Source organism: Geotrypetes seraphini, chromosome 3 (genome assembly GCF_902459505.1).
Source record: "Geotrypetes seraphini chromosome 3, aGeoSer1.1, whole genome shotgun sequence".
Taxonomy (NCBI): domain Eukaryota; kingdom Metazoa; phylum Chordata; class Amphibia; order Gymnophiona; family Dermophiidae; genus Geotrypetes; species Geotrypetes seraphini.
In genome coordinates, this window is record NC_047086.1 from 221,359,414 (window position 1) to 221,372,582 (window position 13,169).

General features: G+C 45.5%; 1 protein-coding gene across 7 annotated transcripts in view; it reads left to right on the plus strand.

Annotated features, from left to right (window-relative positions):
• The first annotated feature begins 6,117 nt into the window (after nt 1–6,117).
• The window catches only part of ADCY6 (adenylate cyclase 6), a 218,515-nt gene continuing 211,463 nt past the window's right edge, over nt 6,118–13,169 (plus strand). For 2 of the 7 annotated variants that reach the window (XM_033938866.1, XM_033938867.1), the window contains exons 1-2: nt 8,561–8,630; nt 12,324–12,497. In XM_033938866.1, coding sequence (XP_033794757.1) covers nt 8,611–8,630; nt 12,324–12,497 — 194 coding nt within the window. In that variant the 5' untranslated portion in view covers nt 8,561–8,610. Of the gene's footprint in view, nt 6,178–6,820; nt 7,031–8,560; nt 8,631–12,323; nt 12,498–13,169 lie in introns of those variants that run through there. The other 5 variants (XM_033938871.1, XM_033938869.1, XM_033938870.1 and 2 more) reach the window with 5 other exon arrangements.

Sequence of the window (13,169 nt, forward strand, 5' to 3'; positions counted from 1 at the left end):
TACAAACTGACACATCCAAAATATGATTGGGGAAAGGAAGGGTGTTCGTGAGGAGCTAGCTAAAGTAAAGGTAGACAAAGCGATGGGGTCGGATGGTGCACTTACCCCCCTCCCCTATTACAAAACCATGCAAGAGGTTTCTAGCACCGGCCGGCGCCCTGAATGCTCTACGCTGCTCTGACATTCATAGGAATTCTTTCTTTTATTATTATTATTAATGGGATTTTAAGAACTTTTTAGGACATTGTACATTGCATAGATGTTAATACTATGGCCCCCTTTTATCAAGCTGCGTTCGCATTTTTTATCGCAGGCCGCTGAGGTAAAAGCTCTAAAAATCTTTTGCACAGTTTTGTAAAAGGGAGGGGAAAGGGTTTAGAGAAGTTCTGGAGGCTCCGCCTTTTCAATGCTTCTCTGGAGTCGGGAGTGGTACCAGAGGACTGGAGAAAGGAGGACGTGAGCCCTTCAGGAATAGAAAAATACCCACTGTACCTGAATGTTCACCACTTCAATAACTTCAGGTATTTGTTTAAAAAAACTTTTGACTGATTCTCCATATGGAAGCAGAGTGTGTGAGCTGTGATTTCAGAGCTGACAGAACCATGAATTTCTTTCTTTTATGATTATTAATGGCATTTAAAAAACTTTTTAGGACATTGTACATCACGTAGATGTTAATACTATGGCCCCCTTTTATCAAGCTGTGTTAGGATTTTTTCTCGCAGGCGGCTGAGGTAAAAGCTCTGATGCTCATAGAATTCCTTTGAGTATCGGATCTTTTAATGTAGCAATTCATGATTAAAAAAAACAAACAAACCAAGATTTTTACCTTATATATATATATTTTTTTCATTCTTTGATGAGAAATTTAGGTTGGAAGTCAGAGTCCTAATTTAGTAGGGAATGATTTGGGTTCATTGAAATTCAACCCATTTCTTTGTTTTCCTTTAAAACTAAAGTGAGTTAAATAATCAAATATGTTTCCCCATTTTGAGGGCTTGTAAAGGATTGTTTTTGTAATATTTGGTGTTTTGAAAATTTTGTATTGAAAATTCATTTTTTTTCTCTATCTTTTGATATTGTAAATGTATTAAATTGCATAAATAAAAAAAAACCCAAAAGGGGGCCTATATGCAGTATATCAAATTTAAATAAATTTGGAAACTTATACATTCAGGTGCAGTAAGCATTTTTCTGTTCTTGGAGAGCTCACAATTAAAAAACCCAAAACAAAACAGAGAGCAGAACTGGAACTTCAACCTGGCTCTCTTGGTTTCCAACCCACTGCACTAAGCATTATGCTACTCCTCAACACTGCATAGAGTCTATTAAGAAGTTAATTTAAAACAGATTTTAGTACTAATAACCTCCACAGTTCCTGAAGCTGTTACAGAGCCCAGTATTCCTTGCCAGTTTCACATGTGGGGGAGGAAGGGAGATTAAAGTGGGGGATTAAAGAGGTGTTGTGCCTTAGGGCTCCTTTTACTAAGCTGCGATAGCGGTTCTGGCGTTAGTTCTAGCCGTGTAGCGCGGGTTTAGCGCGCGCAATTCTGCGCACGCTAAAAACACTGTCGCAGCTTAGTAAAAGGAGCCCTTAATCCCTCCAGTAGATAGCTGTTCAATCAGAGCACCTTTTTTATAATTTGGATAGGCCTAGGCCGAGTACCAATCTGTTTAGACACAGACATCCTTTCTCCTTCTAAGAGATTACTAGATGCCCATATTTTGGCCCCTCCCTAATCATGCCCAAAACATACCCAGACCATGGCATGTCCCATTGCTATATAGATGTACTGCAGTCTTACACATCTATATTTGGTTTTACAAAATCAAAATGTGGGTGCCCGTGTAATATGGATGTTTAAATGCCAGTTTTCAGATGTCCAAAACATGAACAGAACTTCTAAAATAATGGCCATAATGTGTTTTATAGCTTATTTAACAGTGTACGAGGAATGGAAATGCCACTACAAAACCTAGTTTGCCTCTTTGTTGCCACCCCTAATCTTTCTTTCTAGAGATGCAACTAGTCTGAGCAAAACCAAAGTGGCAGCACATATCTGTGCCCGTCCTTCTGCACCTAAATATTAGCCTTTCAAAAATATTAGGCACAAGAAATGTTTGCAAGATTAATATTTGTGTGCAGAAGAGGCACAGATGTACACGTGTCTAAAGACGATGACAGAAGGGGAGGAATATCCAAAAACAAGAAACACGCCAGCACACATTTTGATTAGATTTCTCATATATATAATTCAAAAGCTGAGACATCTAGGCAAAAACAAGGGGTATTTACCCCATGAATATCGCCTCATCACCCAATCATCACATATGCTTAAAGTGCCTTCAAACACCTTTAAGTGCTGTATATCATAGTCTAATCGGTTTCAAAAAATGTTCAATTAGAATGACAAGACAAGTATTTCGATGCTGCATCCTTTTGTCTACTGGTACAGTCCTCCATCTTGAGCCTACTCGACTACTGTAATATCATCTACTTGGGGTCCCTCAAGAAAACCTTACATAGACTCCGAATCATACAAAAGTCTGCAGTGCGACTGATCTTCGGCATAAAAAAATGGGACCACATAACCCCCTACTACCAAAAACTCCATTGGCTGCCATTAGAAGCGAGAGTGCTGTTCAAATTTGCCTGCCTTTGTTTCAAATCTGTCCTTGGCATGGCCCCGCTATACCAGTCTCCCACTTTAAATTTGATTGTTCCACCAGACCCACACGTAGAATACGTTTGTTCAACCACCCTTCAATAAAAACCTGCCAATACAAAAGATTCCTAAACAGAACGCTAGCCTTCCAAGCAAGTCAACAAAACAACTGGTTGGCAACTTCATCAAACTCTCCTCATCATACCTTAACTTCAGAAAACTAATTAACATAAACCTGTTCAACCGATTTGTAACCAAGAACCCTTAAACCCTCTACTATACCCCTTTTCACATCTTCTTGTTTTCCCACATTGTGTATTTATGTAACCAAAATCCTCACTGTTTTTTTTTCTTCTCGCTGTATCCAAAATCTCCATTGTTATTTTCATTCGCCGACTGTCCAGCTCTTCTTGTTGTAAACCGCCTCGAACTACTATGGCTTTGGCGGTATATATATATAAAAATAAAATTATTATTATTTTATTAAGGTGCGCTAGCATTTTTAGCACACGCTGAAGATTAGCGCGTGCAAACCACGCGCTAAACGAAAAATGCTAACGCAAACTCTATGGAGGCATTAGCGTCTAGCGCGCGCTAAAATGCTGCGCCTGCTAGCCGCTACCGCCTCCTCTTGAGCAGGCGGTAGTTTTCCAGTGCGTGCGCTAAAAACGCTCGCGCACCTTCGTAAAAGGAGCCCTTAGCTTTGTCAGAGGTTCCGACAGGCTAAACCTGTTTTGCTCCTGCGTCAGGGAACCAGAAAGAGATTTAATCGATTGTAAAGATGGTATAGTCACTGCTAGAAATTCAAAACAGCTTCTTAAACATACATTTTCTTCAAGCTTATGAAGCTGTTTTGAATTTCTAGCAGAGCCTATATCATCTTTACAATCGATTAAATCTCTTTTTGGTTCCCTGTTGCAGGAGCCTGTCGGAACCTCTGACAAAGCTAAGGGCTCCTTTTACGAAGGGGCGTTAGCAGTTTTAGTGCGCGCTAGACGCTAACGCCTACATAGAGCTTGCGTTACCATTTTTCATTTAGCGCGTGGTTTGCGCGTGCTAATCTTCAGCGCGCGCTAAAATCTCTAGCACACCTTAGTAAAAGGAGCCCTAAGGAGTCCTTTTATCAAGGCGCGGTAGGGGGGTTTAACGCGCGGAATACCGCGCGTTAATCCGCCTGCCGCGCTAGTTGCTAACGCCTCCATTGACGAGGCATTAGTTTTTTGGCTTGCCACGGGGGTTAGCATAAGATGAAATGTCCGACGCGCTAACCCCCATAGCGCACCTTGATTAAAGGAGCCCTAAGTGTCTTGTCAATCTAATTGAACATTTTTTTGAAAACGATTAGACGGTGATATACAGCACTTAAAGGTGTTTGAAGGCACTTTAAGCATATGCGATGATTGGGTGGTGAGGCGATATTCTTGGGGTAAATACCCCATGTTTTTGCCTAGATATCTCAGCTTTTGAATTATATATATGAGAAGTCTAATGCTTATATGCAGAAGGTTGTTAATCTTTTTAGAGGAGTGACCTTTATTCTTGATATTCAACCAGTTTGGGCACTCTCAATCACAAACAGTGATTAATTTTCTTCCCCATTGATATTTTGACTGAGCACACATTTTGATGCATGTCGTACTGTGCATAACTTTTAGCCTTGCAAATTTTCTATGTTTCTATGGAGAAAGCTTCCTCCAAGGCTAGACAAATGATGGGTTGTATTCGAAGAAGTTTTGTCAGCCGGAAGCCCGAAGTTATAATGCCGTTGTACAGATCCATGGTGAGACCTCATCTGGAATATTGTGCAAAAGGATGTGCTGAGAATTGAGTCAGTTCAGCGAATGGCCACCAGGATGGTCTCAGGACTCAAGGATCTCCTGTATGAGGAACGGCTGGATAAGTTGCAGCTATACTCACTCGAGGAACGTAGAGAGAGGGGAGATGATCGAGACGTTCAAATATGTCCCGGCCCCTATTGAGATAGAAGAGAATATCTTTTTTCTTAAAGGACCTACGGCGACAAGAGGACATCCGTTGAAACTCAGGGGTGGGAGATTTCATAGTGACAACAACAGAAAAATCCAACTGAAGCTGCAGTAAAAAATCCCCAAAATGGAAAAACCAACAGAAACTGCAGGCAATGTACAAGATGCAGGCAGGATTTATTGTACCAAATTAAAATGCAGTAATATAAAAACCTTTTTACCAACCAAGGGACCCGACACGGTCCGTGTTTCGGACAGTACACCTTCGTCAGGGGTCCATGGTAAATAAGGTATAAGATATACCGCAAAGAATAAGGGTAACAACAAATGCCTGTGTGTTCAATTCGCTAAGGGTCACTGCCAGAAATGAAGCGCCTCAAAAAATGAGAAAAAGAGATTTCATAGTGACACCAGGAAGTATTTCTTCACTGAAAGGGTGGTTGATCATTTTAATGGTCTTCCACTGCAGGTAATTGAGGCCAGCAGCGTGCTAGATTTTAAGAGAAAATGGGATAAGCATGTGGGATCACTTCAAGGAAGAAATTAGGGGGAGGGTCATTAGAGTGGGCAGACTTGTTGGGCCGTGGCCCTTTTCTGCCGTCATCTTCTATGTTTCTATGTCTGTCAAACTTTTGCAAGGCTGCTGTTTGTGCACAGAACATTCTGGTTCTTGCACAGATGTGTGCTGCACGTTAGCTTTTTTCAGGCATGCGGATTGTGAAGGTGCCCTTACCACAAAACTCTTGTGTGCACATGCTGGGCAGGCTTTCCCCGACTAGCACACAAGTTCTGCACATGTTGAATTCGCAGTTTATTAGTTTACACCATTGCTGCAGAATATTTGCTTGTTGATCTCGCAGTTGAAGCCATTAGTGTGCAGTTGTTCTGTGAGGCTTTCTGCATCAACACTGGGTCAAAGCAAAGTCACCCATTTTTACGATTCCAAAATATAGATAAATTCTATACTGCTTACTCTAGAGATGAGAAGTGGCATGCCCTCTTAGACATGTCCTGAAAACTTGGTGCAGATGGGGCATTAACCAGAAATCACCAGGAGGCCACATACACACAGCCCCATAGAAAAGTGGACTGAAGGAGTAGCCCAATAGTGGGCTGAGAACATGGGAAACTGTATCCAAATCCCATTGTGGCTCCTCGTGACCTTGGACAAGTCACTTTAACCCTCCTTTGCCCACTAGGGACATAAAAAGTCTCTGCATATAATAAATGTAAACCACTTTGGTTGTATCACAGTATATCAAACCCAAAACCCTTTACTCTTTAAAATGACAAGTCTAGTATGCCCGGCCATAATCTTACTTTACAACCAGACTTTAAAAAAAAAAAAATCATGCTAACATGTGCGTGTTCTTATAGGGAATGCAAATAAAATAAGGTGTTATTTGCCAAGTTTGCATTTAGCAGGCCCTCTTCTGGACAGAAAGCGCATTGGCGTCCAGGAGCCCGACAGAACTGAAGGGGAGACTAAAGTCCTGGAGAGCATCTGAGGTGGAATTCATCTGCCCGTGAGTATTCCCTGGACCTGGCCCGTTGCGAATATAAACCGAGGCACACACACGGGTACTATACTTAAAAACCGCGAGTAATAAAAATAATAATAATTAAAAAAAAAAAGGAAACGACAGCCGGGTCTGTCTGATGCTTTTGCCGTGCACGACTCGCTTCACGTTACCGGGCTGATACGCACCAGGGACGCCTGTGTTTTATTTCCCCATTTGCAAACTTGCCACCGGCTCGATCCTCTCTCGTTATTTAGTAACATGTGCGGCAGTGCCCGGGCTTTTAAGGTTGCTTTGGTTGCAGGGGGGGGGAAGGGACACCCCAATCGAGAGAAGTTTGCAGGGGGGGGGGAGGGGAAGGGACACCCCAATCGAGAGAAGTTTGCAGGGGGGGGGGAGGGGACACCATCCCCGACTCTCTGCACCAACTTTCCACGTTGGATCGGTGTCCGGCCGAGCGTCCCGATCCGGGGCCTCACCTAGCAGAAAGGGGGAGGGGAAGCCGCCTCCTTATTGGCTCGGCTTGCAAAATGTCAAACAAAGCCCGAGCCGGCCCAACCCGCCGGTGCACTCCCCCCCCTCCGTCCCCCTCCCCGGTGCATTAACCCTGGCAGCGCTGGCCGGGCGCGGGCTCCGCCTTCCAGGGCCCTCCTTCCTTCCTTCTGGATCCGGGGTAGAGGGCGTTTTCCCTGGATTTTAACAGGAACAGGCGAGAGAGAGGGGAGAGGCTGCGCAGCCTGCGGAGGGTGGAACCGGAGCAGCAGCAGCAGGAGGAGGAGAGGAGGGAGATCCCGCCACCGCTGCACCAACAGGACCCGGCCCCGGCTCCAGCCATTGAGCTCCCGGAGGAGGGCGGCAGGTCGGTGGCAGCAGAGACGGGGGGGGGGGGGGCGATCGGCGATGGCAGGGCAGGGGCTCCGGCATTCCCATACATTCCCCACTCCTCTGGCACCAAGCGCCAGTCTGCTCGGCCTCCTTCCCCTGCCCCGGGTGGGGGCTGGGCATGTGGCTCCCCCCCCCTCTCCCCCGTGGAAGTGGGCAAGCTGGGACCGTCGCAACCCTCCCCATCCCATGCAAGTGGGGAAGAGGACTGCTCACGTTCACGCACCCTCTAACTTCACTGTTGTCCGGGGATTTGGGGTGTGATTCCTTTTGACAGCAGTCTTGAGGCTGTGTCTCCCCCCCCCCCAAAAAAAAAAATGTCCTTTGTCCTGCTTAATCCAGAACAGGATACACACACAATTGTCGTGGGTTTGGTTATTTTTTTTTTTTTCTCCTCCATTCTGCCCTACATGGAAATGAAATTTCGTTAAATGTCATACATGACACATGGGCAGATCTAGATTTTAAAAGAGAGGCTACGGATGGGTGGTGCAAAAACCGTCCCCTAGCTGTTCTCCCCTTCCTTTCTCTTCTTCTGTTCTTTCCAAGTTCCTTTGCATCCCCTCCTCTCTGTGTCCCCACAGGCCATTTCCCCTAGGGTACCTGTCCCTCTCTTCCCTTAGTCAGCCTGAAGAAGATGGGGGGCCTGGAAGGTCTGAAAAGTGGGGTCTTGTACAAAGAATTGGCCTTGCCGTCAGCTACTCTACCTCAACCAACTGTGGTGCATCCTTCTTGACTTAAGAAGGAAGAGTACTTGTAAAGTCAGGGAGGAAGACTCAACTGCCAGCATTCCCACACTGCTAGAGGGGGAGTTGGGAATGAGAGAAACAGGAGCCTTAACCTTTTAAAGGTGGTGATGCTTGGGTCAGTTTTTAACCAAGGAGATAGATGTTTGAATGGCCCTATGATAGCAGAGTTGCCTTTCTGCTGCTACGGGATGCTGTTAGGGGGGAGAGTGTTCTCTGACCCAGTGTTGGGAGGAGGTAGGGAACTTAGCTCATTGTAGCAAGGTGAGGGTATAGGGAACTGGGCTCAGTATTCTCTCCAGGCACTGCATGTGATAAGGACATGAGCTTGCTTTCAGGTTTCATACCATCAAGGTTGCTCATTTCAGCGTTTTCTGGTTTTTATTTGCTCCTGCACTGTGCAGCGGGATCAGGCTGTTGCTTGCATGCTCATGCGTTGCTTGGGACATTATCCTTTGAGGCAATTAGATTTGGTGGCCTGGGGTTCCAGCTCTTTGAGATAAAATGGTGCCTAGGGCAAGGGTTGTTTTGACACTTCCTCTTTTTTTTGTGTGTGTGTGGTGGGGGGGCTTGCCTGCTTGCAGACTCATAGACTGATTCAAAAAGGGTGGTGCGGTGCTCCCCTGGGCTCGATGCCTTGTGACAGCCCTGCTCCTAGGGCTTCTGGTGAGCTCCCTGACACCAGCTTGTGATGTCATGGTGATGACGACTGATCCTCCCCAGTTCTTGAGCTGGAGATGATCCATGCGTGGGTGCACATAGCAGATGCAGCGCCTCCCTAGAAAGAGTGAAGAGAGCCGAGAACTGAGGAATGAATCCATGTGTGAGCAGGTACAGTGAGCTGCAGGCATTCTCTCTCTGCGTTAGCCTCGTTCAGCAGGGCCTTGTTTTGTTGGGGGAAGCTGAGATATCTTGCTGATTGATAGTGCTTGGCTTCTCGGCAAAATCTGTGCAAGAATCATAAGAAATGTGGAGGAGGAGAAGCAGCAGGAGTCTGGGGAGTGAAGGAGCTGCACATCACTGCTCTCTGATATTGTATAATTAAACAGGGTCACAGGATATCGATAGAGTTAGGCCAGAGTGCTAAAGGCTCTTGGAGGTCTTGAAGGCTGGTGCATGGGTAGTGGGCAGCCTGGGCAAACTTTCAGCTCCCTCCCCCAAGAGCTTGCTAATTAACTCAACAATCATGATCACACTAAAATCCTGTTAAAAATGCAGTTAAAAGTTTGTACTGATATAGCTGAACAAACTGAAAGAACCATCAGGATCTGTTTCTTTGCTTAGAATGCAGCTGCTCTTTGCTACCGACCCCCCCCCCCTCCCCCGAAGCCGCTGCCTTAGGCAACTGCCTAGTCTTTCCTAATGGTTGGGTCAGCCCTGCTCAATGCGACAGAAGTTCCATCTCCTTTTCCCTTATAAAATCCGAGTGGTGGTGGTGCTGAAGGTTTAGATGTGGAACAATCTGCACAGATTTTCCTTCATTTGGCAGAGTTGTCGAAATGCTTTTCAGGAAACATTTAGAGATGTGCTCACAGCTTCTTCAAACCAAACTCTGCTAATAAAGGCTAACCCTCTGCCTGTGTACCGGTAATTCATTTTCCACCCCCATCTTGTGGTTTAGGTTTCAACAAGTGTAATATGATCAGGGCTGGGGTAAACGACACAGGGGAGAAAGCGTGGATGAGTTGGATTTGGTAGTTTTGGAGGGGGGGGGGAAGTTTCTTCTGCATGAAGACTGCTTTGTTGTAGCAAGGAGAGTCCCAGACTGTATAATATGGTGCTCCAGCACGGTCATGCATGGCTATGTCATCTCCTGGCACAGAGGCCCACAACTTCTGCCATTGTATCGGGGCACTGGAATTGGGGGGAACTCCTAACGTATGTATAGAAAACGTGAATGTTAATAATGACTTATAATAAACACATTTTCTTAAAATGATGGTTGAAAGAATTGCTCGCCAAGGCTCCTAAATAATCCATAAATGCACAATGACACGTCCATGGACGCCTGGCAGTGAAATTTTAGGTAGAGGCAGGAGGCTTGACTCATTCATCGATGAATCCATTCTTCCTCTTTTTTTTTTACCCTCTCCTTCCCCTCCGCTCCCGCCCCATAGAATGTATTTTAATTTTTGACAGTGATAACATAGAAACATAGAAACATAGAAGATGACGGCAGAAAAGGGCTACAGCCCATCAAGTCTGCCCACTCTGCTTACCCACCCCCTGTCTATGCCCTAATGACCCAATTTCCTTATCTTGACCCTCGTAGGGTTCCCACATGGGTATCCCATTTATTCTTAAAGTCTGGCACGCTGTCTGCCTCGATCACCTGCACTGGAAGCTTGTTCCAATGATCAACCACTCTCTCTGTGAAGAAATACTTTCTGGTGTCGCCATGAAATTTTCCGCCCCTGAGTTTGAGCGGGTGCCCTCTTGTGGCCGAGGGTCCCTTGAGAAAGAAAATATCATCTTCCAGTTCGACACGTCCCGTGAGGTACTTAAATGTTTCGATCATGTCTCCCCTCTCCCTACGTTCCTCAAGAGTGTAGAGCTGCAATTTGTTCAGTCTCTCTTCGTACGAGAGACCCTTGAGCCCCGAGATCATCCTGGTGGCCGTCCGTTGAACCGATTCAATTCTGCGCACATCTTTACTGTAATGTGGCTTCCAGAATTGCACACAGTACTCCAGATGAGGTCTCACCATGGCCCTGTACAACGGCATTATGACTTCAGGCTTTCGGCTGACGAAACTTCTATTGATACAACCCAATATCTGCCTTGCCTTAGATGAAGCCTTCTCCACTTGATTGGCAGTTTTCATGTCTGCACTGATGATTACTCCTAAATCTCGTTCTGCTGAAGTCCTAGTTAAAGTTTCTCCGTTCAAGAAGTATGTCCTGCATGGATTTCCGCTTCCGAGGTGCATGACCTTACATTTCTTAGCATTGAAGCCTAGCTGCCAGGTTGAGGACCAACTTTCCAATGTAAGCAGGTCCTGCGCCATATAATTCTGTAAACTGCATTCACTTACTATATTACATAGTTTGGCGTCATCGGCGAATAGTGTTATTTTACCTTGAAGCCCTTGAGTCAGATCCCCTATGAATATGTTGAAAAGGAGTGGACCCAGGACCGAGCCCTGCGGCACTCCACTGGTCACCTCCGATGTTTTAGAGAGGGTACCATTAACCACCACTCTCTGAAGTCTGCCACTCAGCTAATCATTGACCCATGCAGTTAGTGTCTCTCCTAACCCCATCGATTCCATCTTGCTTAGCAGCCTGCGGTGTGGGACACTGTCAAAAGCTTTACTGAAGTCCAGGTACACGACGTCCAAAGACTCTCCCAAGTCCAACTTTCTTGTTACCCAGTCAAAGAAGCTGATGAGATTGGATTGGCAGGACCTACCCTTGGTGAATCCAGAGCTGAATGCATGAGGCAGAAAGAGAATCAGAGGGTGGGTGGTTTCAGGTAGCACGAGGCCTTGTTTGGTGATACAATCAATACAGCCTGAAAAATAGACTTGGCTATTTTAAAAATTATTTTCTGTCATCTAGGCCAAATTCATATCTCGTATTCTCCCAGGTGCAGGATCTTCAATGATTACCTCCCCCTTTTCCCACCCTGAGGGAGTGAAGTATCTAGAGTGCCTTACATTTCTTACTTGTCTGATGGGAAACCAGCTCTATTACTCAAAAGCCCTAAGCAGGACTGGTTCTCTTGATAGCCACAATCTCTAGGTCTGAGAGAGTCACAAGTACTGCCTCTACTGTAAATATCTCTTAGCCCTGTATAGGCTCCTGAGGAATGGTATTCCTCCCCTCCCCCCCAATGTATTATTTTTTTATTCAAAAGCTGAAAGTCTGCAACCTGCTTGTGTGAGGGGCATTCCTCCTTACTGAGGAGAAGGGAGACATATTTGGTATCATTTTATAATGGATGGGGAGCTCCACTTAGGTGGATGGTTGCATATCTTGACAGGAATGACCCTGACCCATAAGCAGATACATTGGGCAGTGTGTTCCACAGAAATGTTGGCCAGATGAGTGGTATGAAGGAGTAGCCAGGTGGTGACAGGGGAGTACTGTGCATTATAACATTTTCTGTCATTAGCCAGGTGGTCAGTAAAATTAGTCACGTGGTGTGCCTATTTAAAAGGTCCTGGGGATAATAACACTGTTGAGTTACAGCATCAGTTTCACAAGCTACTGCTAGTCTCCGTGCTTGGATTGTGCCCAAAGGAGAGTCACCTTCTGAAGTTCCATGATGAATATGCATAAGATACATTTGCATAAAGTTTTGATTTGTGCATGCAAATGCATGTTGTGAATATCCTGAAATTAAAACTGACTTGTAGCATTTGAGGGCTGGTTTGGCCTGATAATAGTGTATTGGACTGGCAGGTTGTCTTGGGATGTGTGTTATACAAATTTTCTTTTCTTTAGGATTTTCTGCATAAATGTTTCCCTTCTGTCTCTGAGAGTCTAGTGGCTTTTATGCTTTTTTGGCATCTTCTTTCAGGTCCCCAAGTGAGACGGTGGCATGTCTCACCGAAATTGCGCTCCCTGATGCCGTGGAGAACTTGAGTATAGAAGCAGACGTCTCCTCCCACCTGTCTGCGCGCAGGAACAAATGCCGTGTTTCACCAACCCAGCCAGGGGTTCCTGGGAGGAAGTCTCTCCACCGACGGGCGAGGTAAATAATGCACTGCTAAGACCTTGTCTGCTTTGGGATCTCACGGAGCCCGGGTCTGGGTAGTAATTTCATAGGCATGACCTTGGCTGATACAACATATCCAGTACAATGACTTTTTGGAAATTCTCTGTCTTTTTCATTGAAAGACAGGGCCAGGATTGCTGTACCATGCCTTATTTCTCTCATCATTGTAAGGCACCACATGCCAAGGCTATAGCTTCCAGTCAGAGGCAAATATGGTTCAGCATTACCTTGCCCTTCGCTTTCATGAGATCAGGTCATCTTTTCACATGGTACTTTCACCTCAGTGTCAGGTTCTTTTAGCCATGCAGGAGGATCCCTTTTTGCTCTCTTTCTCCCATTCCAGAAGCCACATTGCCCCCCTCCCCCTCCCCCCGGGATGTGAGAGTAGATACCAGGGCTCACTGCTTCAGTGGTGTATTTCTTTTTCTCTGAAGCACGAAGGCATTCTCAGCCTTGGCTGCCTCTTCAGATGTGACAGTGGTGAAAATCGGGGTCAGAGATGCAGAAGACTCACTAGAGCCGTTCTCAACCCAGTCTTCAGGATACATTCAGATGGTTGGGTTTTCAGGATATCTACAATGAGTATGTATGAGGTAAATTTGCATGCCTTACCTCCATTCTATGTAACTCTATATGGAGCATATTTAT